Source organism: Cynoglossus semilaevis, chromosome 16 (genome assembly GCF_000523025.1).
Source record: "Cynoglossus semilaevis isolate Cse_v1.0 chromosome 16, Cse_v1.0, whole genome shotgun sequence".
Lineage (NCBI taxonomy): Eukaryota > Metazoa > Chordata > Actinopteri > Pleuronectiformes > Cynoglossidae > Cynoglossus > Cynoglossus semilaevis.
Window position 1 is genome coordinate 10,244,394 of NC_024322.1, and position 23,084 is coordinate 10,267,477.

The window sequence follows — 23,084 nt, forward strand, 5'->3', positions numbered from 1 at the left end:
AGCCAAGGTATTGACCAGTGAGACAACTCTACGTGGATCAATTTTGTTTTTTCTTACTGAAAGGATTTTGTGACCTGAAACATTTTTCATTATTATTTATTATTTTTCCTATTACTGAATACAGTATGTGTCCCTGCACAGAGTGTGTCTCGTGTAAAGAAGAAATTAACTTTTCAGCCAATCTTGACTATGTGCTAAATGGTCTACAACAGTGCAGGTCTTTCCTTTTCTTGATAACCACTGTGTGCTTGCACTTTTCACCCGTCACCCACACATTTGCAGTGCTTATCCTATCACACGTCCTTTATTCCTATTAACATGTTAACAGCACAAAGTTTCAGTAAAAACTAAGAATTAAATGTCTAAACTATAGAAGCCTGGTATTGAACACACAGCCTTCTATTTGAAGAAGAATCTTAAAAGGAGTTATTTCCTTTTAAGGTGGGTATTATTCCATGTGATATAACGTTTACATCGTCAATATTCCTAACGGGATTGAGGGTTTTATCTACAACAGATGAAACTAAAGGGTTGAGATAGTCTAGCAATGGAGAAGGTGCTGATTTCCGGGCTGCTAGGCTGATTGCAAATGAGCTGCATTGTACAGTGTGCCATGTTGGGCACATGAAGTAAACAGTGTTCATATAATACATGGAGGATGGGATGAATGGAGGAAGCCATAGGTCAGAACAATTATGGACAAATCAAACCTTCATTGTGAATCTATATTTTATGTAATCTGACACAAGTCTGCTCTCCTCCCAGTTTGTGTCCACACACACACAAACACACACACAGAATGATGTGTTTTATTTTCTACCTGATAATTCCTATTTGATAAATGTGAATATGTTGTTTGTTGTATTTATTTTATATTATTAAAACCTTGTTATATGTTTTGATGTAAATAGTTTAATATGCCTGCACTTTGACTTACATACACGGGGGATGGGCTGAATGTTTTAAAATGCTCTGTGATCTGGATGTTCATGCACTTTTACTTTCCTACAGGTATAATTCTGTGTTTGTTGTTCATAATCCACAGTGCATGCCGTGAATCCAAATGGTGCAGAATAAAAAATCACACAAATTAAATCTCCTCCTGCCTTTTATTCCCGTCAGTTGCTGAATTTAAAATTTTAGACTGTGAAAAAAAATCACATTTGGGTCAAGTTTTACAGCAGCTCAAGTCAACATGTGCCCAGGGCTCAGCTGTGCTTAGTGATGTGTACTTTGAAATCTGATTATTGACACCTTGGGATGGCTGCTGAAGAAAATCAATATACTCTGTTGCAAGCTCAGCAGTGAAAAAAACCCCAACACATAATGTTAGAAAATAACACTGGCCAGATCGACACACACACAGCAGTAACTGTATAGAACTCACCTTCTTTGGACATCTCCATCATGCTGGTCCAGGAAACACAGTTTCCCTCAAGTGTATTTTATTTTAACAAAGTAATTAGATTATAATTGAATCAGTTTTATTTTTTCTCCTTGTCCAGCTAAGTCTCCTAAAAAAGTACCATTACTTGAGTTGGAACATGTCATTGTGACAAATATACTGTTCCAGTAGAGTGTATTTTTCTGAGAAGTTTAACATTTTTAAATATTTTGTGACATTCTATATGAAATATGAATATTTTTTTGTTTGATGTAACTTTCTTTGCTATTGTAAATTATGCAGAAGAATAGACGTTTTATAATGCATTTATTGGTCGTTCTGCTGAATATTCTATTTCCCATTAAAGCTAGTAAAATAAAAATTCATCAAAGTCATTGAAAAACAAAGTCCTTTTCGGCACTTTTGACATGAGAACTTGTCGATCTGGGGCGTTAGGGGGCGTATGACCAACATATTTGGTAATGTTATTTGAGGACTTCATCGTCCTGACGTATTTTAACGAGCAGACTCGTACAATGTGACACTGGGAGAAAGAGTTGCAGCGGTCCTTCTGTTGAACACGTCATAGCGAATCTATCTTAATAATAAGCAGGACATTTTTTCACTCAGAACCTCGTTTAAGAGGTACACCGTTTCTCTACGGAGCCATAACAGAGTGACACAACAATTCAGAGAGGGAAAATTCTGACACGGAAATGGCACGGTCTAGAGTAAGTTTACTTATTCAAAGTTATCCTTGTAACGGATTAAAGTCTTCGACAATGTAGCGATTTATTAGCACATTTGTTAGGTTTACCTGACGTTTTTATTTGCATTTTCCGCCCGACAAGCGTTCGACATGTAGGGGCATGTTCAAGCCATGGAAATCAATGCAATGTGAAATATGATGTCATTGAATGATACCATCTTTGCGGGTTTAAAATAGTAACAAAGAGCTAAATAAATTAACAACTTTATTTTGATGAATAACACTTAACCTCTTTATATAAAATGACACTGTTGCAATCGAGGTAGTAGCATTCGTTTAAATCTTACGAGTATTTTCATCATCGACGTCACAATTTTATTATTATTATATATATTAAGTTGTTCTTGTTGATTGATAAATGTTTCATAACCTTTCATATATATTACTGTTGCCGCTGCCATTAAGAAGCTAAATTTGTTTAATTGTTATTGCTGACAACCAACCAACCAAAGCATAAAAAGAAATAAGTGATCCAATAGTTTGTAAAATATTTATTGATTACTCGTTGCGATTGTACCTTGAAGTTATCTTCTGTCAAAACAGGGATCTGTAGTCAGGGAAGTACTAAACTGCTATAGGAATTAATTAATTGGTTATTAATTATTGTTAATTGGTAAAGTCAACTATATAGAGGAAACCATTAATTTCTTTTCATAATCACTGGATAACACATATCGTTTACACTAGTTGCATACCTTAGCTTTGCCTACCCAATAGATCTTTCATTATTTTGTATGTGGCTGTCCCAGAAGATGAAATTTGAAATAAAAATCTGCTATATGTTAATTAAATATTTATTGTCTGTAGTCGGCGCTGGTGCTCTGCATGGATGTTGGCTTTTCCATGTCCAACTCAGCTCCAGGTGACGAATCTCACTTTGATCTTGCAAAAAAAATAATCCAGAAGTTTGTCCAACGTCAGGTACGTTTACACATAAAAATGACCACACAGATTGTGCTTGTCATTGTTCGCACTCATTAAATAGTCCTTGAATAATTCCTTTTTGTCTTCTAACAGGTTTTTGCTGAGACAAAAGAGGAACTGGCTTTAGTTCTGTTTGGAACAGATTCAACCAAAAATCCTTTGCACAGAGATGATCAGTACCAGAACATCATCGTCCACCGCCACCTCATGGTGGCAGACTTTGAACTGTTGGAGGAAATAGAAAATCAAATTCACCCAGAGAGTCAGCAGGCTGACTGTATCCTTTTAAGCTTCTGAGTTCAACCACATAATGATTCATCACTTTATTTGTACTTGTCACTGACCGGTTGAGTCATGATGCTTTTTATTATAACAAAAATGTATTGGTATGAACCTCTAAAAGAAATACCCTCAGATAAATTCCTCCGTGAAATAAATAAATAAATGAAAAATGTTGTTGAAAGTTTTGCCCCCTAACTTCTGCTAACCAGGGCTGGATGCTCTTGTTGTCTGCATGGATCTTTTGCAGACTGAGACTAAGTAAGTGTCTGTACTACGTACATTGGCAAAATAATAAATTATAAAGCTGAGTCACAGAGTTGTCTTTTTTTTTCTTTTTGTTTTTAGGGGAAAGAAGTACGATCGTCTCAACATCGCCCTCCTGACTAACTTCAGCACTGCATCCAGTTCAGACAACTTGGATATTATCATTGGAAACCTGAAAAAAGCTGGCATCACTTTACAGTTCTTGTAAGGGCTTAATATATATATATATTTTTTTAACTTTTACAATTAAGATCATTTAAGGTACTTTTTTATTTTATCTTGCTCCACTGCTTGTGATTCACATCTCAAAACATGTTCCTAATGCATTCTTTATGACACTAAGTTATAATGTTGGTATGCTTCTCTTTTTACTATTGTTACTTCTATTACTATTCTTTATCCTTATTCCAATAAATTCTATACAAAGTTGTATGAATTTTCTTTTTTCTGAATTAATCTAACAACTGTCTGCATTGTCAGTCTGCCATTTCCTTTGGATGAAGATGAGCAGGGTGGAGAGGATGGAGACAGCAGGGGGCCAGGTCACCAAGGTGCAGGAAAAGGTCTGTCCAGTGAACAGCAAAATGCCCTGAGTATGATGAAACACATTATGCTGAGCCTGGATGAAGAGGAAGGCCTGGATGAAGTTTACAGCTTCAGGTCAGAATGCTCTTTCTACCTGAGACTTTGTCTCTGTATATTTATTCTTCTAAATGTGTTAGATTCTTATTTTTTTTCAAAGGCACCTGAATCTTGATGTGTTTTGTTTATTTTTGCTCCTGCTGCTGCGGTTGTAGAAATGCACTGCAGGAGCTGCACATGTTCAAGCGTATCGAGACGAGACCTATGGCCTGGCCCTGCCTGCTGACAATTGGTAGTTCTCTGTCAATCCGCATTGTAGGATATAAAGCAGTAAGTTCTTTGTAAAACAAACTGAATAAATATTATATATACAGTACATGCATACTGCTGTACCAGAGAATATATTTATATGTATATATATATATATATATATATATATGACAGATTCAAGTCAATAATCTAATCATCAACATGGAATCTATCTAATAATTATCAAGTACAACACAAAACATTCACCTGCTGTGTTTAACAGGTAACAGAAGAGAAACGGAAGAAGACATGGATGACTATTGATGCTCAGAGCCACCAGAGTGAAGACGTGAAGAAAGAGACAGTGTATTGTCTGGACGATGACAACGAGACCGAGGTGCAGAAAGACAACATCATTCAAGGTAAGGTCCGGGTTTTCCACTGTGTACATTGAATTATGAAGTATTATTAATTATTAGGACAGGTGACAGAAATAGACAGGCATGAGCAGCAGAGGTGAGGTAACACTCCTTAAAAAAATCCTAATGGAACTACTAAAGGAGCTGGTTTAACATCAGAGTCAACAGTTCTTTTTTTCTTTTTAGGTTTCCGTTACGGAAGTGATATTGTCCCCTTCTCCAAAGTGGATCAGGAGCAAATGAAGTACAAACACGATGGGAAGTGTTTTGCTGTTCTGGGCTTCAGCAAAAGGAACTTGGTATTGAACCTTTCCTGGACAATAATTTAAGAGAACTGCAAAAATTAAATTCACATTTTCTAATATGTACTCTCTTTCGATATGCAGGTGCAACGACATCTTTTCATGGGAAACCAGGTCCTAAAGATTTTTGCAGCAAAAGATGACGAGGTAAGACCACAGCGAGCTGTAAACTCATACAGCAGACTCTCAGACTGCTGTATTACTTTGAGGCAGATGAGTTTTCATTCTCTATAGGGAGAATCAACAGAACTGCAGCAGCAAATCTGTGTCCAGCAAAACCAAAACTCTTGTCAGTGTTAACTATTTGAATTGTATGTGAACTTGCATTTTCTGAGCAGCATGCTGGAATAGCTCTGTCTGCTCTCATCCGAGCCCTGGACGAACTCAAAATGGTAGCCGTCGTACGCTACGCCTACAACCGAAGCAGTAACCCTCAAGTTGGAGCAGCTTTCCCTTTCATTAAAAAGAACTACGAGGTGAGCTTTTACACCCACTGAACTTTTAGGTGAAGTTTATGACCTGTGTCCAAAAGCTCTGAGGTGACGAGTCCTCTCCTGCCCCCCAGTGTCTCATGTACGTCCAGCTGCCCTTCACAGAAGACCTCAGGCAGTTCACCTTTCCCTCTCTTGAAAACAACAAAAAGGTCACGCCGTCAGGTACATCCCTTTAGCTTGTGAGCTTGAAAAGTTAACTTTGGAAATTTTTAAAGCGTGTCAAGCGGTGACTCACTCACTCATTCATGTGTAAAGAAGCAACAGCGTCACTGCAGCCATTCAGCCACTGCCACTGTCGGGACCTGCCTATGTGGATGGAGCCAAGTTGCCTCCAACAGCCACAGAGAGTAGAAGCTGCTGCAGAATGATAACATTTCTGCTGTTGCCTGTGGATGGCATATATCAGCACGTCTGCACGCTTTTGCTTCACTATAGTGCTTGTAAAAGTATTTAAAAGTTCCTTGGCTCCTTTTTTTTCTCCCCTCTTCAGCAACATTGCAGCCTCTAAATTGAGAAATTAAAATTTTATTTTGGCATTGTCTAAACAAATGTAGTTGAAAAAAAGAGGTCAATAAATTTGAAACCAAGATGTTAACTAATAAGCAGGTATAAAATGCAGGTATAACATTTTTTTTATTTTAAAATATATATCTATTTCTGTAGGGTAAATAGAGGGGGCAAAGAACTGGACAAAACTGTTTGTCTAAGGTGTATTTGAGATACGAAATATATTTAAAGTTGGTCATGTTAAATTGAAAATATTGGGATACTGTATTTGAGATACAAAATATAGAGAAATATATTTAAAGTTGGCATTTTTGCTATAATTTTGTCATGTTAAATTGAAAATATTGGGATAATGTAAATAATTACTGTAATATCTGTAATAAAGGAAAATCATAATTCCCTTCAGTCCCAGAATGCCGCAGTGACACGTCAACTGCTTTTTGTCTTTTAGAAACTCAGCTTTCTGCTGTGGACTCTCTCATCGACTCCATGATGTTGGTGGAGGAAGATGAAAATGGAGAAACAGACGACTTGTTTAGGGTCCATCATATTCCCAACCCTGACTTCCAGAGGCTCTTCCAGGTACTGCAGTTACCTGTTTGTGTTTCCTCCTCCTTCTTCATCCTTTCTGCCCAACTACAGCATCACTTACGTCTTCCTTTTTTTTTTTTTCAACCTGTTGCATCAGTGTTTGCATCATCGTGCAGTGAACCCCAGCGCCCCGCTTCCTCCCATAGAGCCGTGGCTGAAGGCTGCTCTCGAGCGCCCTGAAGTCATTAGTGAACGCTGTCGAGCTCCACTGGAGCAGATAAAGAAGAATTTTCCCCTCACAGAAGTTGAGAAGAAGAAGCCGCTGAAAACCAGCGCCCAGATTTATGGCAAAGAGTAAGTTTGTTTCAGAACGGAGTCGTCTAAGACAAGGCTGCTCCTTTACTGTTACAACGGAACAGTGAAGGAGCTTCTTTGCTCCAGTCAAATACAATTTTAGGGCATTGTAAATACTTTTGGGGCAGATGGTAAATAATGGTCAATTGTTGTTAGATGCTATTAGAACAAAAGGGATTGTGAGCAATTGTTAAAGTACTATGCAGAACGAAATGATCTTTTATCTTATGGGGACACTTATTTTAGCTATTATAGCCCCTTTTCATGACTTCCATAGATGATGCCAGTTGTTTGGCTATTTTAACTACTTCTTGTTACATTTAGTTAAAAAATATTCTTTATCAAAGCTTAAGAGATCTTTTTTAAGAATAACATGATCTTTTTTATTTCTTTTTCATTTTTGTTTTACAGTTTTAGCTCAGTATGAGCAATTACCGTTAACTTTTTTCATCACAAGCTGTTCCTTAGCAGCATCTTTCTTTTTCAGTTTGTGATTTTTAAAAATATATTTTTCACCTAACATTTGACTTTTTGATAATATATGGGTAATGTGTTCTACATTTTATGGTGAAGTTTTAGCTTTTGATTTTAATGTTTTAGAATTTTTGTTGCTGCCACCCTGTGGCGTTTTGTATATAGCAGTTTTGGCTATCATTGTAGCTCTTTCTGGGCTAACATTTAGGCTCGTCTCTTTAGCTAAATTTGAGCTAAAGTTGTAGATTATTATTACACATACAACTATGTCAAACTTTAGCAATGTTTGTAATATTTTATTTTTAGATTTTCTTTGTTGACTTGTAGTTATGTCTTGGCTTCCTTCGTGTATGTTCATGAATAATTTAATTAATTTTGGGGAACTTTCATATCTCCAGACCTTTATGTTGTCAATCCCCACTAATGTCTGACCCTTTTGTCCAGTGACCTCATAGACTTCTTTGTGATTCACAGCTCTGGTGAGTCAGACGTCAAGAAAGCCAAAGAAGATGTAGAGGAGGGAGAGTATAATCTGGCTGACATCACTGAAGGCTCCGTGACCTCTGTAAGAAGTGTGAAAAAAGACAGAAACAACAACAACAACTCTCATATGTTAAAACAGTTATTTCACTTAAATCCTGACTTCCACTGAAACCCAGGTGGGAAGTGTGGATCCAGCTCGAGACTTCTGCACTCTGGTCAGGCAGAAGAGTCTTCCCTTCGGAGAGGGTGAGGTCCAGTTGTTCTGGTTTCTATCTGGGAACTGTGCTGTTCCGTACTGTCATGACTCATATCGAGGGTCTCATCAGTCCAAGATTTCTTTGTTTGGCTCTGATGACCTGTGTGGCCTTTTTCAGTCTGTCAGCAGCTGACTCAGAGGATAGAGCAGTTGCTAAGCAACAAGAATACACAATACTACATGAAGAGCATCACCTGTATCCAGGCTTTTAGAGAGCAGTCTGTCAAGGTAAACAACACTTTTTTTTTACATAGCCATAGTGATGTCAGGGGTTTTCCTGATGGAGTCTTAACTGAAGCCAGTTGTTTGTGTGAGTCTGTTTGAGGGTGTGTGGTCTACATATAGCCATACTTGTGGGGACATTTTTTTGGTCCCTGCTCAGAAGTTTATTTATTAAGGTAAAGATTAAGAATAAGGTGTTTGGGAAAACATTATGTCTATGGTAAGTCCTCACAACTCATGAAAACCAGACTGTGTGTGCATGTGTGTTTCTAATATTGCTTATTTTCTTTGAGAAATACTACTGATATGGGAACAGTGTCCTGGTGAGGACAGTTTTTTCAGGAATGAGAGGTTTAATTTGAGGTTCAGTTTGGAGTAAAAAGACATTGATATCACTTTGGATTGTGTCATCTGTTGTGTAATCCAGTTGGAGAACGCCGAACTGTACAACAGCTACATCCAGTCCTTGAAAAGCAGTGTTCCAAGCAGAGGGCTGGAGGTCTTCTGGGATCTGCTTCGTCAAGGTATGATAAGACTCCTCACTTCAGCTCAATACTTTGGTTGTCTTACAATGCTGTGACCTTTACCCTGTGATGAGGCTGTGAGTCAGAGAAAGTAGCCGATCATATTATTTAAGTTTTACTGTGCAGTACACACGCATTTGTTGCACCGTCGAAGCCAAGACAAAATACATATGTACGTGATTGTTTGTTTTTGCAATAGAGCCCCAGTGGCCTGAAGTACAACTGTGTCGTTACAGTTGACATGATTTTTCTTCTTGCTGTTTGACAGATGCCCTGACACTGATCAGCAGGGATGAAGTTGAAGGAAGCACCGTGTCCAAATATGAGGCTAATCAGGTAATTACCAAACAAAAACAGTGTCTTAATTGTAGCCCGGGTATTTAAAAAAAAAAAAAAGTTCAGTTTCTAGTGTTGCAGTGGAAGAAGTTAACCTAGAGTAACTGAAATGGAATGGAAAATGAAGCTACAGTAAAAGTCACATGTCGCCAAATCATGTGCAATCACCCATCTGATCAAACTGTGGGGTGTGGAGTGATTGGGGGAAGGGGTTGAGCAAGTGAAATTGTTGTTTTTTAAAATTATTTTTGTATTTGTGTCACAGTGGAGGGTTGTAACCTCTGGGAGGAACTGACTCTCCTTTATTACTCAGTTAAATAAAAAAAAAAGAGATGGTTCCCATCTTAGAGCCTTCCTGTGAAGAATGTACTGTATTTGTCAGTGAACCGAGGACTGAGAATTTTCCAGAGAGACTTTAAACACTATCGTTTTGTGGTGAAGGGCTTTATTTATTGTTTGTTGTTGTTGTTGTAGTTTCTGGTTGCCGAGGAGAAGGAGGAGGAGGCGATGGCTGCATCTCCAGCTGGAGACGTTGGAGACGTCGATGACTTGGTTTGTTTTCACATTACTGTTATCTGCTCCATTCGTATTTTTTGACACATATTCTGCTCATTTTCTGCACACGTCGTTACATGTGTGTCTGTGGAGGTTTCATAGAAACTCTCTGCTCTTGACTGTTTTCTCCTCTTTTCCTGTGCAGCTGGACATGATGTAAGGCAGGAGGCAGTGGGAGAATCTTAGTGTACGTTCAGAGAGAAATGGGAAGAATGCTCTCTTTCAGACGGACCAAACCGAAGCAGTCCAGCTGTCCATTGTTCAAGCCGCCCACTTGGTGAAACTAGAACTGGTGATTTTGATATATTGAGCAGTCAGTGCTGCACAGAGCTGCTTTAGCTGGAGTTTTCTTTGGTCGTGTTTAAAATCTATGTTTTATGTCTAAATGTATGTTGTATGACTGTGTTTTTCCACTGTGACACACATGGTGAGAACAGTTAGTTTGAATGGTGTTGATCTATTTGCACTACACAGAAGACAGTACTTCCACAGCTAACAAACTGCAGTTTTATTATCGTCATCTAGTAAAGCATTTCCGTCGTTGAAGTCTCGACTGTGCCACGTCTTTCTACAACACGATACTGAAGGCGAGTACTACTGCAGTGATGTTTGAAATGTATACAGTGCCGAGCAAAATTGTAAAAACAATAATTATTGCTAATTAATGCTAGATGAACAGCAGTAGCACCGTCATGACAACCATGTTTATGGGATGTTTCTTTAACACACCCATCGGATGAAGCGTTCAAACAGACTGAAGCCCAACATTTCAGAGAAGTCTTTTCCTTTAAAGATGGCGTCCTGGTCGCCCATAGCCAGCTTCATTAAAACTTCCTGGTCAATGTCACTCCCTGTGGTTATCACCGTGGAGACGACCTGTGCCCCGCGCATGGCACTGACCGCCTCCTCCAAGTTGGTGCTGTTAGTGACGCCGTCTGTGATGAAAACAAAGGAAATCTCTGCATTGCGTCTCGTCAGTCGATCGTTTCCTTTACCCACGATGTTGTCAATGGCGTGAAGAATCGCAGGCCCCACACTTGATGACGTGTCCAAATAAGGCAGACCCTCAATGCCGTCAGTGATAATGGTGTGGTTATGCGTGAGAGGAAAGGCTAAGTGGTTTTCATTCTCTTTGCCAAACTCCATCAGTGCTAAGCGAGCTCGCATACGGTCATTCTTGCCCCGGGAGAGACCCAGACGCACTGGCACCTTTTGCACAAACTCTCTGACCAAGCGGAAGTTTTCATTCCCAAGACGCTCAGAACCATCCAGTAGGAATACCAAATCCACTGGGCGTTCACTGCAAGGAGATACTTCAGGTTCTGTGAGGAAAAATTGAAAAACCAAAGTATCAATACGTCAGTCAGATGTTCACAAAACCATGGTGAGCTTTGACCAATCCTATTTGGGGTACTGCACAGACAGAAATGCTAACAAGGTGTTCCGCATGTTAACTCAAAGTTAATATCTTACCAAAGTTATTCAACAAAAAAAATGTCCGAATCCAAATGTACTTTAAATTCAATTAGGTAAATGTATCAAAAAAAATGTCCGAATCGTACTTTAAATTCAATTAGGTAAATGTAGTTTGACTAGAGGGCTGCATTAGCCCAATATACAAATATGAGAAGTTCTTAACTGTCAAAACATATTGTTACATTTCAGATAAAAAGATCAAACGATCAAACGATCAAAAGTAATTAGTGTATTTTTTTTTGGAGGACAGGACTTTTGTTGATAAGTAATTAGTGTATTTTTTTGGAGGACAGGACTTTTGTTGAGCAGTGCATGAATGGCATCACAATTGATCTAACATTTTGACTTTTGGTGAAAGTAAGCCCAAACTAACTACAAATTACACATGCATAATGGAATATTTGAAACATTGTTAAAAAAAAGAAGAAATCATACCAGGTTCCAGTACTGAAATGATTTCCCATATGAGCCATTTGTTCCATCTCTGTTGCTGCTCTCAAAACTCAACTCTCTCAGTACATCTCCTCTTTAGTCCTTTACTATATTCAATAATGATCTTGTGAAAAGTTGATTTCCGTAACCAGGATGTAGTGTAAAAACACTTTCTACCATGAATATATTTTTATATATTTTAATCTGTGACTGCACGGGTAAAGTTCTTCTGAAAACCACTGTGGATTTTATGTCTTATTAACACCTACCACTTTTGCACGGCAGATCGGGGCACACAATCACTGGTTCTAAAAGGGAAATCAAAAGAATATTCACTAAGTCACGTACATGTTCAGGGTTTGACAAACTTGCTCTTCTGTGTTGTGGTCCAGACTCACCTGGACAGAGCACAGTCTCCATCGTCTCTATGAAGTCCTCGGCCACCAGGTCGATGTAGTTCCTCATCTGAGTCACTCGTTCCTTCTTATTGCACGCTATCGACCCCAGGATCTCGTCGTCCTGCTGCTTCTGAAACATGTCGCCCACTCCGATCGCATTCACCACCACGTTGTTGTCCGCACAAAGGTACTGCAGCAGGCCGTCGTCATCACGTGGGTCAAAGCGACCGTCTGTGATCACCACCACGGACACTTTGGCTCGAGCCCTCTTGCTGTCCTTGATGAGGGTGTCGTAGGCAAACTTGAGGGCCGATGGGGTGAAGGTGCCTCCGGCGATCCACTGAAGATTCTTCACAGCCATTTTAAAGGCAGACATGGAGTCGATGTTGGGATCATCCAGACGAATGGCCTCGAAGGTCCCGTTGTGACTGAACTGCACAACACCGACTCTGGTGCCTGGAAATGTCAGCCATGTCACACAGTCAGATTTCAGGTAAAAATTAATCTCTAACCAAGGTTTTTATGGTTTTACAGCTAACTACTGAAATACAGTTTCAGGAAACATGTCTTACCTCCGCGTTTACTTGAAATGTCAATTCACTCTTACAATATTTAAACAAGTTGAAACATGAAACATGAACAATCTGTACTTTGTTATTGTTAAGTCAGAGTTCTTGCAGAGATCTGGGCCAACATGAGGGCCTTCCCAAATACTTGGTCTAAATATTCATTGATTTTAATGATAGACTCATTGGAGACAGTTAATCTATTTTGGCAACATTGATACTTCACATTATGATTACTTATTACTTCATCTGTGAAGTGATTTACAAGGGACACGTGTTTTATCTCAGCCATACCGGTCGGTGATGCAGGGTTGCTGGCCATGGAGCCCAGACGATTGATGGTGTTAATGACAAAGTTCTTCTCCAGGGTAAAGTTTGTCAGGCCCACACTCTCTGAGCTGTCGATGACAAACACAATGTCCAGAGCTCCACAGAGCTTCTCGCAGTCTGAGACACAGGAGTAGAGCGTTAATTTACCAGTGTAAAGAAACAACGTGTTTGTCTGCAGGTCTGTGTGGTGGTGAAAATGTTTGTTTACCACAACAACCACACGTTTCCCTGATATAAGACATGACATCACAGTCCTGCAACGACAGGAATGTAAGTCAGACTGGGAAAGTTTAGATTATGTAGTATTAACAAAAAATGTTTACTCACAGTCAGGCCGGGATCGCCAACAGGCCCCGGATCTCCCTACACACACACACACAAAAGAGCGCCACATTGAAAACTTGAAAACTCTTGAAAACTTCATGTATTATCAAAAATTTTTACAAGACAAATTCTCACTGCTTACATCTTTTCCAGATTCTCCTCTGGGGCCTCTCTCTCCTGTTTCACCGTGCTCCCCCGGTACTCCCTAAGGAGAAAACAGTTTTCTCAAGGATCAACATAATTTTCTTTTCTTTTTTTTAAGCCTACACATTAATTAAATTTAGCATTTGCTTTGGTTGCATCGTCCTTCACAATTGGTCAGACACTACGGCAGCATTTTCAATAATGTTAATGCTTAATTTGCCTTCGATCATTATCTGTTAACATTATTGCGGTTTGTAGTTCTGCCTCTTCACTCCCATCCCCTCAGACACAGTCACTGTATGCTGGTGATGACGCATCTAGAATAAAACAGGAACTCAAATTTCCAAGTTCAACATTTGAAATTGTTTCTCTGGGGGGAAAAAACCAGACTTGTAAAGCCACTGTGTGTACGACTCTTTCAGAATGTTGTTTTTGGAACGACTTGTTAAATTGACAAAGACTAACTGTAAAACAGCGTGAAATGTAATTCCTCCCTCAAAGCAGTTTTAGAAATTCCGTGTGTAGTTTTATTTGGCAATTTATTTTGGCCATAAAAAAGTCCAAATAAAACTACTTAGTGAAAACATGTCCTTATTGTTCCCCGGGCAGTTAGAAGGACCGCTCAGCTTCCTTGTACCTAAAAATCCTGATGGTTCTGCAGCTGAACTACTCTAACCTTTGCTTTTGTTCTGGTCATTTTTCAGTACCTCCTCTCCTACTGCTCCTTTGTTTCCATCCTCTCCTTTAGGGCCACATTCACCTCTGGCTCCTCTGGGTCCTTTGTTTCCTGGATCACCTGTCTCTCCCTGGGCAAACGTACCAGTCAAATACAGACATTTCTAACCTACAGTTTGTAATTATACCATGATGAAAAGAGAACAACATACAGGTGGTCCACGTGGCCCAGAGTAGCTGAATCCTTGTCTACCCTTGTCTCCCTTTGGAGATAAAAAACAAGGCACAATTAATTTTTTTTTTTTAGGATTCATTAACAAATTTGGCAGAATTTTTAACCTTCGGTCCTATGGTTCCCATCTCCCCCTGTGGTCCAGGATCTCCTGCATCGCCCCTGGTGCCCTGCAACCAAAAAGAAATTATATATATGATCAATAGCTTTCCACAATCTGACATTGAATCAAAATAGTTGTTGAAAACAGATTTAAGACAAATGCAGGAAACTCACATTTACACCCGGGGAACCTAATTCCCCTGGCTGACCCCTCGGTCCTGGTAGTCCTTGGTCTCCCTGGAAGAAAGCATTTACAAAATTATAATTATAGAACCTACTCTCCCACCTAGAATTTGACAATACGTGGTCCTGGGTGATTGCTTGTGCTTGACGGTTTCACAGGAATATCTGTTTTAATGTTCTGGCCGATCTGTGTCTGCCAAAGCCCACCCGCTTCATGATCCTCCTCACCTTCACACCCTTGGGTCCTTCTACCCCCGGCTGTCCCCTGATCCCCAGTGGACCTCGTTCCCCCTTTAAGAAATGAAAAGGACTGTGTCAGGATTTGCACACCAGGATTCACAAGAAAAAAATAAAATTCACAAGAGTCCAGCAACTTAGAATCATGTCAGAACTATTTGTCAAGAATTTTGTGTGAAAATGTCCTTTAGTAACGCCTAAGTCCATTTTTTGGCATTAAAAGCGTTGATGTTCTTCTTTGGAAGAGTAGGAGTGAAAGACTTCTACTGTAGGATCTGATCCAAACATCTGGATTCTCTGTTGAGCTCAAGAGCAATGACTGTTATTCCTAAAGAGTTTTATAATGAAGGTACTATTCTTTAGACTCACAGCGAAAGCAAAAAAACCTGTCCATGATCTCCAAACATGACACACACGTCAGTTACACTCTGTTTCCTGATGCTGCATGTGATTTTTTTCCTCTTTAAGTGCCAGAAATTTTCAATAGCAGATTGATCTGGACTGCAAGCAGGCCAGTCAGACTCTATATCTACAAAGCACTCTTATAGACATTTGTCTTCAGAAAATTCTAATATACTACAATAATAGTAGTTTTCCCAGGTCCGATCTAGACCAAATACTTAAATATTTAATTTGGCAAAACACAGTTTGTATGCATTTAGCTTTTTCTGAACACTTACCTTTTCTCCTTTTGTCCCATCAGGTCCTGGTCCGCCCTTTGGTCCAGATGCTCCTCTACTTCCCTGTTGTCATTTTGAAGAGTGATCATTTAAAAAACAAAAGCAAGGGGTAGCAAAATGATGACAATGATGATATTTTTAGTTGAAAAGAGAGACAAAAAGAAAAGTGAAGGAGAAGGAAGTTGGTGTGAAGGTGGATGAAGTGACGTCTGAACAGTGGCAAGTTTGAAAGAAAATTCAATCCAACAGGAACGGCCTGGATTGAAGCAAAGATGGAACTGAAGTGAAAGTCGAGGTTGGACACATGCTGAGGAGAGACGTGGATGGATTAAAGACAGGAAGTTGTGGAATACCTCTTCGCCTTTCGGACCAGGTAAACCATCAGGCCCCTGTAAGGGAGGATTTTTTTTGGCTTAACAACAATTTTTCACAGGAATAAAGAAGTATTTTTTATAATAAAAAAATCTGGTACCAAAGGTCCTTTATCTCCTGGTGGCCCTGGATTTCCTGGATATCCTCTTTCTCCCTAAGGATAAAAAATTCCTTAAAATGAGCTTGGAAAATGAACTCCAAACTTTCACTTTGATCCAAAGTTTAATTTTGTAATTTAACTTGAAAGTTACCTTTGCTCCAACTTCTCCATCAGGACCAAAGGGCCCAGGTTTCCCAGGTTGACCAACATCTCCCTAAACACAAATACATTAATGGAGATTAAACAAAGTATGTTGAAATACTGCACCTAATTCTTTTTTTTATGTTTTTGATTTGCTGCTGCTGAGGCCAAAGAAGTAGCAAAACGAAAGACCTTAAACCAGAGATTCTGTTGCTTTAGAAAAAAACAAACAGTGTTTTCTGTTGTTCTGCTGTGACCACAGCTGTTCTGACAGCTGTTCTCACATCAGTTCCATGAAGCTGGTAAAATATCTAACGTCTCTTCGAGGCTCTGTAATGTAGTAGCATTGGATTTAAACAACAACCCAAATGTCCTACTTTAATCTTTTCTTCTGTCCACAATGAGTAAACTGTCTGCACTTAACATTTATGAGAAACTGTAAATATTTAACTTTAACTCGATGTAATGGGCTGTCAGGCTGTCAAGTCCACAGGAACACGTCTAGAATGTTCTAGGTCTTTGAGCTGATAGCATTGGTCAATCAAAGTTTACTGAGTTGTATTTTTCTGTCAAAAAAACAAAAACTGAAAATCCCCAGACCTTAGGTCCAACGTCACCAGGCGGTCCAGTCTCACCAACTTCTCCATGGTAGCCTTCAGCTCCCTTGAAGAAATGAGAACATTGATCAACCTTAGTTCACAATGGAATATATGTATGTATATATATGTATGTATCACAATGAAATATATGTATGTATATATTTTTTTTTTCCATAACCAGTGCTGATTGTACAGAATTAGATCTACCATCTGTCTATATCAGGCGTGGGCAAACTTTTTGACTCGCGGGCCACAACTGTCCTAAAATTGAACAGGGGTGGCCAGGTCAGGAGCAGATAGATGGAGCGTTCGTGTGAACTAAGATAAATGACATGTAAAAGTCTAGCATTAAGGCTAGACTTTTACAAAAGCTTGCTACCCCTTGCATTTTCTACACCATCTATTGGGGAAATGTGGGCATTGCAGGGAAAAGGCAAAAGTATAATGATAATATAAATAAATTATATAATTTGGAAAAGTTTGGCAGGCCACATCTGGCCCCCGGGCTTAAGTTTGCCCATGCCTGGTTAATACTGACAATTATGAATTACTTGGCATTACTCACCTTGTCACCAGGATCACCTTTGCAGCCAGGAGCTCCAATATGACCCATTTTACCCTGAAGATTGACATATTGTGTTAAGTCTATTACATACATTTGATATCACATCAGGGGGTTAGGGTTAGGGGTCGTGGATGATGATGTGCACTGTGTATCCAATAATTCCACCGCATTTGTAATTCTTGTCACATCACACCATCGACTGTGATGTCATACATTATCATGCCATATTATTGCATGTTCTGTCATTTCATTGGTTAACAACATCATGTATAACATTGCGTTATAGAACCGATAAAACGACCAACATTCTTGTAACCATGACAAGCTGAGCCATGTACTGAGATGTGAAACCAAACCGAGGTTAGAATGTGGTACAGTACTTTATGTTACATGTAGTACTTGGTACATGTGTTTACTAGTGTAAAAACTCACCTTCTGGCCGTCAGTTCCATCCCTGCCGGGTACTCCTGCAGTACCCTGCAGAACACAAATATTAACACAAATATTACCCACATTGTTCCAGGTGCTGGGTGTAGAATAAAATGTAAAATCAAAGTACAACATTTGAATGGCCAGCTACCTTTGTTCCATATGCTCCAGTTTCACCCTGTTAAAGGAAAAACAGACGTAAGACAATTTTTTACTATATAAATTAAAAAAAAAGTAATTAAAGCAAATCCATATATAAACATATATATATATAAAACTCACCTTATCTCCTTTGAAACCAGTTTCACCCTATAGCACAGAAGCAGAGTATTTCTTTAAAAAAACGGTTGATTCTAGGTACCTGTTGTGCTTGTAATCTAAGCCTGGGCAAACCTTTGGACCAGGTCTTCCAATTGGACCTTCGATACCAGGGTCACCCTATAACATAGAAATATGTACTGAGTCATATAAAAGTGATACCACTTACTTTAAAGAGCAGAAAGGTACTGCATACAGAGTGTCTAATTTCCTACCTGCCTGCCCTTATCACCTTTTAGACCAATTTGACCTCTGTCTCCTTTTGCACCCTATAAAAAAATAAACGACAGATGAAATGAAAAGAGAAAATTAATGGCAAATATGAATGTACTCATACTTACCATTTATGTAGTGCTTCTGGGTACATTTATTTTTAAATACTCACCTTGGAACCTCGAGGTCCCCTTGGTCCAGGAATCCCAGGAGTCTCGAAGCATCTATGCTGATGATTACACTGCCAAATGTACATCAAAATAAACCAAACTCAGGAACAATGAAGAAAATACTGTATTTACTAATCCTACATGACTTGATAACAACAAGTTTAACCAATATTCTTCTCACCTGTGAGTAGGCCTGGTATTTCTGTAAAAGAAGTGTAGAGAAAACAACTTTAAAGTAAATAAATGTGAATACAAATCTAAACATTTCAACCAGGAGCAGAAAAAAAAAGAAAAAACTTGTGTCACCATGGCTTTTATGATGCGTTCAATGGATTCAGTTTTTATTTTTGGACGCCCGTTAACGATGTCCACCGCAATGTAGTCGTCCCGGTAAAGTTCAGAAGGAGTGCTGGCAATTTCTCTCATCCCTAAATGATCAATGTTTCTGGACGCTGCCACGGAGAAAACGTGGATTCCTCTCTCACGAGCTCCTTCTGCCATGGCCTTGATGCCCCCACAGGGGCTTCCTGTCACATGGCCGTCAGTGATGACCACAGAGAAAAGGACGGCCTTGGTTCCTGAGTAGTGCTGAGTCAGAAGGTGGGTCATGTTTTTCAGAGCACAGTCGATGTAGGTGCCTTTTCCCAGGTAACTGATCCCAGTCAGGCTCCTGATGAAGTTCTCCCTGGTGGTGAACGGGCTGAAGACAATCTGAGTCTGGGAGAAATGCAGGCCTCCTATGGACCAGCTGATCTGGATCTGGCCGTTGTACTCTTCATCAGCCAGCTTCTGGGCAAAGATCTTCGTGAACTCTTTGATTTGTTCCACCAGAATCCCAGGAGGAGACTCTTGTAAGGCAATAGTCTCGGAGGTGTCGATGGTGAAGAACAGCTTGATGGGACAGTCGATTATTCCAGCTGCAGGAGGGGTAAGAAGGAACAGAATCTTCTCTTTGGCATTTCTTTATTTTTTAAGACAATGTTTTGCAAAGTCATTAAAATTCCTTTTTTTTAATCATGTTAAAGTCAGTTTCAGTAAACATGCTTTAATTTCAGATTGTTTTTTTATTCAAAACTATTTTATTTTTTAGGTATAGATGTGTGATTTCTATACTTTGATATATTATGTTTTATATTTGATCATGTAAATTGTTCAGCTCTCTCACTGGTCCCACATAAGGTGTTTCAAAGGCCACATTCACTTGATTTTAATTGTCATAAAGAAGCCGTGTGAACGATGTTTGAGCACCCAAACAATGCAACACTTAACTGCTATGAACTCATTAATACCGTACTACTAAAATTTCAAATAAATTATGTATTCAATTATCTAATTTTGTTACATTGCCGGTAATACGGGAGATAATCCAAGCATGCACAACTTATAATACATTTTTACCCCGTATAACATGGAACCCAAGTACATCAGGAATATATTTTAAAATGCTTTAATAATTCTTTTTTTGCACAAATTAAATAATAAAAAGAATAACACAACGCAGAATTCAAATACAGGAACTCACTCTTACAAACTGGAGGTTGAACTGGGTCTGGACTGTCACCTCTCCCATTGAAGGGCCTGGGCCCTTCCTGTTCCAGATGTTGTGGGACAGCAGCTTGGAGCATGCACAGAAAAATGAAGCCTGTAAACATCCCCATATTTGCCGGCACTCCTTAAAAAGGAAAAGGTGGATAAAGATGATCACAGCTCACTCTCAGCTCACAGCTCTCTTTTATATGCAGGAAATAGCTGCCAAAAAAGTGAGTCTTCACAGGAGGCATCTCCACAGAGCACAGGAATGTTTATAGTTACGTTAGACAATGTTGGTGTTCGACAACACTTGAAAAAAGGAGGACATAAATAATAATAATTGTGGGTAATTTATTAATTTCCTACCAGTGAAACATAGGTGGCAAAACTAAACAAGTGAGGAGTACATCTACTTCAAATACAGAAAATACTCCCTAACCCATCATCAGCAAAAAATAAGAAATACATATGTATTGTTAGTCTAATTAATACAAAACCCCCAATTTCCCTTTTAAAAATGTAATTTATATTTTAAAATTATAGTGTGCATCAACTTTCTGTGTTAAGAGCTTTTTTTCTTTAACTTTTTAAAAAAATTTTAATAGAAAATGACCAAAAAAAAATCGAAAATTGCTTAAAGTCTATTTTTTCGAAAATTCAAATGTTAGAATGTTTCTTTTTAAGCCTTTAAAACCCACACACAGCGCAACTGAACATAAACTTTTATAAAACAGTTAGAAGAATGACTACTCACCGCAGCAGCGGTAAAGACCGAGTCAGCTCCAAAGCTGCAGCAGTGCACCGTCACGGAGGTCGTGTAATTCCCACAGACTAAACTCTTCAGATAATCATCATGAACTTCCCCCTATCACAGATCAGAGTCGAGATCAGCTACAGGATGAGGGGGCCGCCCGTTCCGCTCCCCGGGGTATCCACACTGCAGCGCGTCCACGAACACACGTGACCGCGCAGTGCCGCTTCTCACTGCGGAGAGTTTATGGAAGTTTATGGTGTGTAGACTGAGGCAACAGCTGTACCGCGGAGACACGTCTCATTCTGCTCCACAAAACAAGACAAAAAATAAATAATAAAAAGTGCAGTTACATAAATACACCACCGAGCAGCTCTTCATCTGCCTGACATCACCAGAGGCAGTCCTGGCTTATTGGGCACCTTGACCCAAAGCAGGCCCTGTGTCCAACCCCTTCAATTCCCCAAAAAAATCCTCCTTAATTCAAGCAAAATTAAAACTCACTTATTATAATCTGAATTAGAATATATATACATATATTTATATATATATGTGTATATATATACATACGTATATGTGTATATGTATATATATACAGACACATACATAGACATTTACTACTAGTAATATATATATATTTACTACTAGTACATAGTATACATATATATATATAGTCAGAGCTGTGCTTACATTTATACACATTTCTACTCACAAGTACAAGTTAATAAATGTCATACTTTGCGTGACAATGTTCGTATGCACACAATACACACACTTCTGTGCGTACACACGGTTGATAAATGCGGCCCCAGGACATGACATACAACAACAGTATCAGCATGTAAGAGGGTGAGCAGCTTTACAAATACCTGCTCCACTCTGCTGCACATCCTTACATGGAGAGAGCCACAGCACACACTGCTGCTCTGTTTATGTCTGGGAGTCTACAGCATGAAGACATCATGTCAGGATGGAATTCAACTGCTGCAACTGTCGAGGAAATGTATCGTTTCAGCCAATCACTCATCACTAAAAAAATTTTATTATATACTATATTCTAAGTTTATTTAGCAATGTTTCAATTTAGCAGGTGTGTTTGTTTGTTTGGTAAAAGTTAGTAACAGTATAAAAAAAACATGGCCAAAAGCTAAGATTTAATGTTTACACATTAGCATCAGGTCATATTTATTAGCCTCAGGAAACAAACAATACACGATGAATACGTGCAGTAGCAAAAAAGTTACGTTTAAAAATGCATTAAAATAAAGTAAATAAAAAAGATTGATGACTAAACGTAAATGATAACGATTATTATTAGTTATTCTGCTAAAAAAGAAACAAGAGTATGTTCGGTAAAAGTAATGTTAGCCTAAAATGTAGCAAGACCAGTTAAATCAGGATTACTACTGTATGCTACTTCTTTGCAAACCAAAACGGTTCCTTGATGTCTCAATCAATGTTTCCCAACCTTTTTTGAGCCACAGCACATATACAGTATATATTATCTGGAAAAACAAAAATCAAAGATATTTTCAACTATATAATCAACCAATTATTTATAGAACTATATTGTACAGTATATAGAGTCAGGGCATATTCATATCAACATTTCCAGATGATAATAATAATAACAATAAAAATAACTATTTGTATAGCACCGTTACAAATACAATCATACAGCTCAAAGTACTTTAACAGTTTGACAAGAACACAGGGTTGGCAGATTTTGAGACATCAATAGACATTAAGTGAATATAAATATACATGTCCTCTCTGAGGATGATCTCACCGACGCATGGACGCTGCAGGAAAACACTTAATTATTCATTGTCTCCTGAAGGACGTTTTCCTTCTCAGACTATGAATATGATTACAGATGACCCGTCTATCTTTTCCATGCCTGTGTGATTTTCCTTTTTTAATGAATCAAGGACGCAGATGTGTCCTCTCCGCAGTGGACGAGGCGAGGTCACTGCTTTGCTTTCCCTCTGCGTCATTTAACTTTAGTATTTCTAAGCATGTACAGAGGAAGAACACTGTAAGAGGCACTTACACAAGCACACTGTAAATCCTCTCCACAGTTGATCAAGATCTCCCACCATGACAATGAATCATTTATGTTTTCAATCAGTAGTGCAATTAGCGCTGCACTGCATGCTTTTACTGTAATTATCAATTCCTTTTTTCGTTGAGAATTTTCCATCCA

General features: G+C 38.8%; 2 protein-coding genes across 3 annotated transcripts; one reads left to right on the plus strand and one right to left on the minus strand.

Annotated features, from left to right (window-relative positions):
- The first annotated feature begins 1,881 nt into the window (after positions 1–1,881).
- Positions 1,882–10,457, plus strand: LOC103392059 (X-ray repair complementing defective repair in Chinese hamster cells 5). The gene is made up of 21 exons (XM_008328586.3): positions 1,882–2,115; positions 2,961–3,074; positions 3,171–3,354; positions 3,569–3,617; positions 3,705–3,827; positions 4,104–4,283; positions 4,421–4,535; positions 4,738–4,876; positions 5,060–5,172; positions 5,260–5,322; positions 5,514–5,651; positions 5,741–5,831; positions 6,628–6,758; positions 6,865–7,061; positions 8,010–8,100; positions 8,195–8,264; positions 8,393–8,502; positions 8,924–9,020; positions 9,289–9,356; positions 9,831–9,908; positions 10,057–10,457. Exons 1-21 carry the CDS (start codon positions 2,101–2,103, stop codon positions 10,069–10,071), a joined length of 2,181 nt encoding a protein of 726 aa, XP_008326808.1. The 5' UTR covers positions 1,882–2,100; the 3' UTR covers positions 10,072–10,457.
- Positions 10,405–23,056, minus strand: LOC103392061 (collagen alpha-2(VI) chain-like). 2 transcript variants are annotated; one of them, XM_025063679.1, is made up of 30 exons: positions 22,932–23,056; positions 21,748–21,868; positions 20,882–21,183; positions 20,126–20,269; positions 18,904–19,514; positions 18,779–18,799; positions 18,600–18,668; positions 18,430–18,483; positions 18,290–18,334; positions 18,179–18,205; positions 18,048–18,074; positions 17,900–17,944; positions 17,468–17,521; positions 16,904–16,966; positions 16,314–16,376; positions 16,163–16,216; positions 16,044–16,079; positions 15,691–15,753; positions 15,002–15,064; positions 14,765–14,827; positions 14,596–14,658; positions 14,469–14,519; positions 14,289–14,387; positions 13,580–13,642; positions 13,441–13,476; positions 13,322–13,367; positions 13,078–13,230; positions 12,218–12,673; positions 12,089–12,127; positions 10,405–11,233 (listed from the first exon to the last, which is right to left on the minus strand). In XM_025063679.1, exons 4-30 carry the CDS (start codon positions 20,253–20,255, stop codon positions 10,632–10,634), a joined length of 3,096 nt encoding a protein of 1,031 aa, XP_024919447.1. In that variant the 5' UTR covers positions 20,256–20,269; positions 20,882–21,183; positions 21,748–21,868; positions 22,932–23,056; the 3' UTR covers positions 10,405–10,631. The 2 variants fall into 2 exon arrangements, with proteins under 2 accessions (XP_024919447.1, XP_008326809.1); XM_008328587.3 differs by having other exon boundaries at positions 20,120–20,269.
- Positions 23,057–23,084: the final 28 nt, after the last annotated feature.